Source organism: Physeter macrocephalus, chromosome 9 (genome assembly GCF_002837175.3).
Source record: "Physeter macrocephalus isolate SW-GA chromosome 9, ASM283717v5, whole genome shotgun sequence".
Lineage (NCBI taxonomy): Eukaryota > Metazoa > Chordata > Mammalia > Artiodactyla > Physeteridae > Physeter > Physeter macrocephalus.
In genome coordinates this window covers 11,948,850-11,957,207 of record NC_041222.1, presented here as the reverse complement: position 1 = coordinate 11,957,207, position 8,358 = coordinate 11,948,850, and the positions used below count along the sequence as shown (strand labels likewise).

At 44.8% G+C, this 8,358-nt stretch overlaps 1 protein-coding gene and 1 long non-coding RNA gene across 3 annotated transcripts in view; one reads left to right on the top strand and one right to left on the bottom strand.

Moving 5' to 3' along the window:
- SLC31A1 (solute carrier family 31 member 1) overlaps nt 1-2,697 on the top strand; it is a 27,868-nt gene extending 25,171 nt beyond the window's left edge. Inside the window, exons 5-6 of one of the 2 annotated variants that reach the window (XM_007109498.4) lie at nt 723-891; nt 2,312-2,697. In XM_007109498.4, coding sequence (XP_007109560.1) covers nt 723-891; nt 2,312-2,513 — 371 coding nt within the window. In that variant the 3' untranslated portion in view covers nt 2,514-2,697. The remainder of the gene's footprint in view (nt 1-722; nt 892-2,311) is intronic. The other variant, XM_007109497.4, reaches the window with a different exon arrangement.
- A 1,079-nt stretch (nt 2,698-3,776) lies between these two features.
- Nucleotides 3,777-7,400, bottom strand: LOC114486843 (uncharacterized). The gene is made up of 3 exons (XR_003681136.2): nt 7,348-7,400; nt 6,757-6,898; nt 3,777-6,017 (listed from the first exon to the last, which is right to left on the bottom strand). It is a non-coding gene; the product is annotated as an uncharacterized lncRNA (long non-coding RNA).
- Between the last annotated feature and the right edge of the window lie 958 nt (nt 7,401-8,358).

The following is an 8,358-nucleotide window of genomic DNA, read 5'->3' as shown; positions in this document are numbered from 1 at the left end:
TCCCGTTGCGGAGCACAGGCTCCGGACGCGCAGGCTCAGCGGCCATGGCTCACGGGCCCAGCCGCTCCGCAGCATGTGGGATCCTCCCAGACCGGGGCGCGAACCCGGTTCCCCTGCATCGGCAGGCGGACGCGCAACCACTGCGCCACCAGGGAAGCCCTTAAATCAGTTTTGACTACATTCATATTGTTACCAATGCTTCACAGTGTGAAAGACTTAGATTGAAACGCCCATTCAAGAAATTGTCAGCACTTTAAAATTGTTTTATTCCTCTTTTGCATATTCTACATTGTGTGTTTCAGTGTGACAAGCTAATTTAATGACATCAAGCAGCCAGACCAAAAGGTTCTTGTTCGTTTTTTTGTATCTTAATCAGAAAATGAGTATGATCTGCAGTGGAGGCAGTAGTCCTCACTAACACCATCTTAGTTCTTCTATCTGTATGATTGAAGAGGTAACAATATAACATACTCTGAAATTAAGAGAGTAGCAGTTTTTCAACATTCCCTAGCAGTCCAGTGGTTAGGACTCGGTGCTTTCACTGCCGTGGGCCCAGTTTCAATCCCTGGTCCGGGAACTAAGACCCCACAAGCCACATGGCATAACCCAAAAAAAAAAAAAAGAGTAGCAGTTTTTCTATGTTGTCATTCTAGCTTGGAGAGCACACCAGCTAATGATTTTGCATGTTTGACATTACCTCTATCTTTTCCCTCCCTACTTAGAAATGGCTGGAGCTTTTGTGGCAGTGTTTTTACTAGCCATGTTCTACGAAGGACTCAAGATAGCCCGAGAGGGCCTCCTGCGCAAGTCACAAGTCAGCATTCGGTACAATTCCATGCCTGTCCCAGGACCGAATGGAACCATCCTTATGGAGACCCACAAAACTGTTGGGTAAGAAGATTGAACAGATCCAGATGGAAGTTCTGGAGAGCTGAATTAGCTAAATAGGAAAGCAGCTATTTTATTAGCAACAGCCCTTTTCTTGAGTTAATGATTCTATATGACCTTGATCAAAACTGTTTTTAGGGGCTTCCCTGGTGGCGCAGTGGTTGAGAGTCCGCCTGCCGATGCAGGGGACACGGGTTCGTGCCCCAGTCCGGGAAGATCCCACATGCTGCGGAGCGGCTAGGCCCGTGAGCCATGGCTGCTGAGCCTGCGCGTCCGGAGCCTGTGCTCCGCAAAGGGAGAGGCCACAACAGTGAGAGGCCCGCGTACCGCCAAAAAAAAAAAAAAAAAAAAAAAAAGAAATGTAGGTCTTAAAGCTAAACTGGAATTCAAGGAATCCTATAGACCAATGTCCTGCTCTCAAGTAAGCACAATATTATTTATTCCAATTGTACCAGTGATTGGGCTTATTGAGGGCCAAACATTGTGACTTAACTAAGGTGAGAGAACTAGTAAGTGACAAAGGGGATAAACAGCCAGGTCTCCTGATCCCTAATTAAAAGCTTGCTACTGTACCACCCAACCCTCAATTCTATTTCCAATTTTTTTTTTTGGCTGCGTTGGGTCTTCGTTGCTCCACGCTGGCTTTCTCTAGTTGCAGCGAGCAGGCACTACTCTTTGTTGCGGTGCGCGGGCTTCTCATTGCGGTGGCTTCTCTTGTTGTGGAGCACGGGCTCTAGGCACACGGGTTTCAGTAGTTGCAGCACGCGGGCTCAGTAGTTGCGGCACACGGGGCCTAGAGAGCGCAGGCTTCAGTAGTTGCGGTGCGTGAGCTCAATAGTTGCGGCGCGCCTGCTCTAGGGTGCTCAGGCTCCAGTAGTTGTGGCGTGCAGGCTCAGTAGTTGCGGCGCACGGGCTTAGTTGCTCCACGGCATGTGGGATCTTCCTGGACCAGGGCTCGAACCCGTGTCCCCTACACTGGCAGGCGGATTCTTAACCACTGCGCCACCAGGGAAGTCCCCTATTTCCAATTTTTTAGAGTATGAACTCTGCAAAGGTGGAAGCCCTGAGAAAGTTCAGGCAAATAAGTATGGGAGGCTGTGGGTCATCCCTTTCAGTATCCAAGTTGGAGGTAAGACAGCTTACTCCTCCTTCCTCTCCCCTCCTCCTGAAGAGCATTCCTCCTGTTGCCATATAATCATATCTGGCCGATGCTTATTAACCTCACAACCCTATCATGTTTCATTTCCAAGGACAATAAACAACCTGCAGACACAAGTACCCGTGAGTTGCCAGGGTGGCTGTGAGAGAGTCCAGCTCAAGCTGAGCTCATGACTACAACTGTTGCCCCTTTCTCCTGATCTGCATGCAGAGCTGCCTGAACACTCCTGGGGCCCTGACTATTGTGTCCCTGTTTACTCTCCAGGCAACAGATGCTGAGCTTTCCTCACCTTCTGCAAACAGTGCTGCACATCATCCAGGTGGTCATCAGCTACTTCCTCATGCTCATCTTCATGACCTACAATGGGTACCTCTGCATTGCTGTAGCGGCAGGGGCTGGCATGGGGTACTTTCTCTTCAGCTGGAAGAAGGCAGTGGTAGTGGACATCACAGAACATTGCCATTAACGTCTAACTCTATGGTGTGGCCTTATCGATTGCAGTGGAAAGCAGTTCAAGACTGGAAGACAGGATTCCAATCTTCTCTTCTTGCTCCTTATCTCCTTACACACACACACACACACACACACACACCCCTGCTCAACAGAGGTTTAGCTTACAGTCACACACACACACACACACACACACACACACACACACACACACACACCTGCTCAACAGAGGTTTAGCTTACAGTCACACACACACACACACACACACACACACACACACACACACACACACCTGCTCAACAGAGGGGTAGCTTACAGTCACACACACACACACACACACACACACACACACACACACACACACACCTGCTCAACAGAGGGGTAGCTTACAGTCACACACACACACACACACACACACACACACACACACACACACACACCTGCTCAACAGAGGGGTAGCTTACAGTCACACACACACACACACACACACACACACACACACACACACACACACCTGCTCAACAGAGGTTTAGCTTACAGACACACACACACACACCTGCTCAACAGAGGTTTAGCTTACAGACACACACACACACACCTGCTCAACAGAGGTTTAGCTTACAGACACACACACACACACCTGCTCAACAGAGGTTTAGCTTACAGACACACACACACACACCTGCTCAACAGAGGTTTAGCTTACAGACACACACACACACACCTGCTCAACAGAGGTTTAGCTTACAGACACACACACACACACCTGCTCAACAGAGGTTTAGCTTACAGACACACACACACACACCTGCTCAACAGAGGTTTAGCTTACAGACACACACACACACACCTGCTCAACAGAGGTTTAGCTTACAGACACACACACACACACCTGCTCAACAGAGGTTTAGCTTACAGACACACACACACACACCTGCTCAACAGAGGTTTAGCTTACAGACACACACACACACACCTGCTCAACAGAGGTTTAGCTTACAGACACACACACACACACCTGCTCAACAGAGGTTTAGCTTACAGACACACACACACACACCTGCTCAACAGAGGTTTAGCTTACAGACACACACACACACACCTGCTCAACAGAGGTTTAGCTTACAGACACACACACACACACCTGCTCAACAGAGGTTTAGCTTACAGACACACACACACACACCTGCTCAACAGAGGTTTAGCTTACAGACACACACACACACACCTGCTCAACAGAGGTTTAGCTTACAGACACACACACACACACCTGAAAAAAAAATGACAATCAATTTGAGAAAATAGATATTTTTAAATGAAACCATTGACATTTTACTTTGACTTGGTACCTTCATATGTCACAGCTGAAGTAAGCGTTTAAATAATTTTCTCCCATTATTGTTTTCATGTGTCTGCCTCTAAACCAGTGGTTTTCAAACTTCAGCATGCATCAGAATCACGTGGAGAGCTTGTTAAAGCCCTGATTGCTGGGCCTCGACCCAGAGCCCCCAAACTGGTATTTTTAACAAAAAGCTCCCAGGTGATGCTCCTACTGATGATCAGGGGACCACACTTAGAGCATCTCTGCTTTAGAGGGAGTATCACCTGGTGGGTGAGCTACCTGGTACTGGGCACAGGAATTTGACTTGCTATTAGTTGGTGGTGTTTCTGGGCTTAACTCATGTACTAAATGCTGCTGGTCAATACTTAATCATTCCACAAACATTTACTCAGCCCCAACTGTGTCTTTGTGCCCAGGCACACAAGCACTAAGGGCTGTAGCCAAAGTAACTTTTATTAGCATGTATGAAATCACTAGTCCTTATTCTTAAAGATCTGTAATTTCTTGGAAATGGCTTGAAGGTTGAGAATCTTTGATCTGCAATGTAAATCAGCCAGTCATGGGTTGGAGGGGCAAAAGCCCAGCCCTCTCTTTGGAGAGGCCTAGGGTGTGGTCGGCTGATAGGCCGACATCCATGCCCACACCAGGCAGATCCTCACTCTCTGCATGACCATCTTTGTCACTCTTGGGGCGCTTAATTAGATCACAAGTGGCCAAAAATACTTTCCTCAGTAAGAATCACATTGGATTTTTATTCTGTTGTTAGTCTACGCTGCAGTCTTGTTCCCAGTCCAACCTACCTCTGTAAAGTGACTCTTCCTGTGCTGGTCTATTAAATCCTGCCCTCCTTGGTGCTAGACTCCAGTTGTGCCTCAGGGCAGGAGAGACAAAACACAGCTATCCTGTTGGCCTCTTGTGGTTTTGAAGTTTGTACTTTCTCTGTTGGTGCCAGTTAAATATTGGAGGGCGAGAAATGTGTACTTCCGTGCTTTGAACCAAGAGAGGGTTATGAGCTTACTGGATCGAGGTTAAAATCTAAGAACCAACATTTAGAGTTTTATGTTTTTCTCTCATTCCAACCCCTTGTAGTGCTGATACTTAGCATAAGTAAAGGGAATGACAGGTACTGATAAAAATCCAACATTAAGGTACAAATAGCCTGTTATTGCCTCAGAAGCCAAGGAATAATAAAACCCTGAGAAATCAATGTTTAGTAGTGACCCGGGTACTCTCTAGAAATCTTGACATGATCTGTTATACCCTTTCAGGAACAGGACCTTATCAGTAAGGTAATAAAAATCAAGGCCAGTTTAGACAAAATGCTGTGAATTTCAAATTCTCAGAGAGAAACATCAGTTTGGGATAAGTCTTTGGGTATTCAAGATAGAGTCTCATGAAAAACCTGAATTCTAGCGATCTTGAGCTAGGTTGCCAAAGGAAGAAACTAGCGAGGAAAAAAAAAAAGTAAAGCTTAAATTCTATCTTTCTTGAGCTCTTGGATTGTGATAATATAATGAATGATCTTGTTGACTTTCATTTCTGTAACCCTGTTCATTTAGAATTTAGTGCCTGACTTCTCTGTTCCTTTTGAATCCAAATTTCTCTTCCTCCTGTTCACAACTATTAGAAGCTGTATCCCCATATCTTTGGCCCCTTATTCTGCTCTCCTTTTCCCTTTCTGTCTTTCAGTCTTTTATCCCATGTGTCTGGTTTATTAAATCTCCCTCACCCTCCTGATGCAGTGGATAATGCTGTGCAGTAGATGTGGATATAGATACCAACCAGAAGTTGTAAAACTTGATAGAGACCCTAAGCACACTTTGAGGAGCAATTGGCCCACTGGAATTTCTATAAGGCTGAGTAAGGGGCTACCTGGTACCATCCACAAAGTTACAGCATCTTACCTGCCGTCTCCAATCTATGCTGGAAGAACACTCAGCCCCACACTGCCCACAAACAGAGTCCTCTCTGTCCACCAGGGAATTAGAGATGAAGGTTTCTTCACTACTTCTATGGTAGGGTTGTCTGGAATTCCCTTTTAGGCCGTGGGGTACTGGTTTTGGGTTCTAGCCACAGGGGTTCCTTGTAGAAGCTGGAAAGGGAGTTAGCAGGGAGTACACCTTCATGTCATTTAATGTTGATCCTGCCCTCTCCAGCTGCTTCCTTCAGAAGATACACCTAAAGATACAGAGTCCGCATTTGATATAATGCCTTAATCATTGGGTCTATAATTAATGTTGACTGTTTTAGATTGTAAGCTCCTGGAGGGCAGTATTGCTGTAGTAGGAATGTTTTAACAGTGTCATGTGCAAAAGAACAAATAAATATTTTGATTTTGTGATTCTATGCATGTCTTCTACCCAGAGTGATATCAGAATAAGTGGTCTCATCATTGTCCACATGGAGTCTGGTCATTATCATCGGTTTTTAAGATGTCCATCTTTTAGGTGGCGTGATCCCTTTATGTTTTCATCTCACTCTCCTCCTACTCTCCTACTCTACATGACAAGCCTTGTACATGCCAGAAGATCTACATGACCTTTTGCACAGGAGACAGGGTCTTCATGAAGCTGCAGTATCTCAGTATACCAAGGATTCCTGAATTTAAAAGCAAACTTGTCATATCATAATCACTTCCCTGTGTTTATGCTGTCAGGCGAGAGGCTAGGAGTTGGCTCTGCCTGTCCGCTTTTTGCCAGAATGGTGGTGTTTTGTGCCTTTCCTGTTGGCCCCCAGATGGGCATCTTGCCATTCAGCACCACTCCTAGACTGTAGTGTGATGAGCATGGGCTTTGGAGTCGGTACACCTGGCTTTGACTCCTAGCTCCACCACTTACTAGAAGTGTGACCTTAGGCAAGTTATTTTAATAATCCCTAAGCCTTAGTTTTCTCATTTATAAAAAGGCAATAATAGTACCTATTTGAATTAATCTCCTGATTATTGTCACTCCAGCTTTCAGGAAAATGAAAGGTATGTGCTTCTGGCTGCAGTTGGTATCTCTTCACAAGCACTTGACCATCTTCTTGGGTTTGGGCAACCCAGAAATGAACACTAGGACCTAAGAAATAAAGAATCAATACATGTGATTTCAGTGGTGTCAAAAAAGATTTACAGGGAATTCCCTGGTGGTCCAGTAGTTAGGACTCTGCGCTTCCACTGCAGGGGGCACGGGTTCAATCCCTGGTTGGGGAACTAAGATCCCACGTGCCGCGTGGCATGGCCAAAAAAATAAAAAGATTTATAGCTGCTCAGATTTATTACTAATCTGGTAATTGCCTCATTCTTTATAAATAAAATAGCATGGATATTTCCTGAGAACTGAAACAGCAATCTCTCACTCTACCCTGAGGGAGTGAGACCTACTAGTGGGAGACCAGGAAAGCAGTGTAGCAAGGAGGTTTAGAAGCGCAGGTTCAAAAATCATTCTGCCCGGGTTCAAATCTCAGCTCTATCCCTTAACAGCTGAGAATTAGTTTTGCCTTTATAAAATTAGGTTAAAGTACTCACCTCGTAAGAGTTAAAGATTAAATGAGATAATCTTAAAAAAAATTAAAAATAAAAAATAAATGAGACAATCTGCATAAAGCACTTGGTACAGTGTCTTCCACCCAGATTCCTCTTGAGTATTGGTATCAGGAGGCACCATGTTTTCATGCTTCTGTGCCTGTTCATGCTGGGAAGTCACAGTGACATGTTGAAGCAGTCTTGTTTGATCCTTTTCTTTTTTTCTTTTGCCCTTCCAGACTGAATTTTGTAGGATTCAAAATAATCAAACTCAATTTCCTTATCTGGAGCCCATTCTTGCTTTGTTTTCAAGATTAAGATAAAAGAATGGAAGATCCCAGATAAAACTGGAAGAACAGAGGTTTTGTAAGAATGGTTGGAGGAAGAAGGGAAACTATACATCCTCCTCTATTCCTGCCTCTCTCCCACATTCTTACTTCCCAGACTTAAACTGCCCCAGAAAGGCTGGGTAAAATCCTGCTAACAGGTCTCGTTGGAACCGATGATTCCAGAGGTTCTTGCTACCACAGTTAGCAGTTCCCAGCAGTTGAATTAAACAGTGAAAACAGTAAGACATGATTCTAAATTAGCCTCTGAGCTGCCTTGCAGATTGGCTCGTCAGAAAAACTTAGGCGATTTGCGAAAGGAAGGAAAACTGGAATGACGGTAATACTGATTCTCCACTGCCTGTCCTCCCAAAATTACACCCAAACTGGTTACAAAGCCATTCTGTAAAGATACTGGAAATCCACAACTTGATCGAGTTTATACAAAATCATGAGAATCTAATCTCCACAAGGGCAGGGATCTTTGATTTGTTCACTGATGTTACCAAGTGCCTAGAATGGTACCTGGCACCCTCAATAAATACTTGTTGAATAAACGAGTTAAACAAAAATCAGTGACAGGGCTCAACTGGAAGTGTTCTGTTTAGGGTCTTTTAATAAAGATGGAAAAAATGATGTAGCAATTTAACGGTGCTATTATACTTCATTAAGGATGTTGCACACTTTT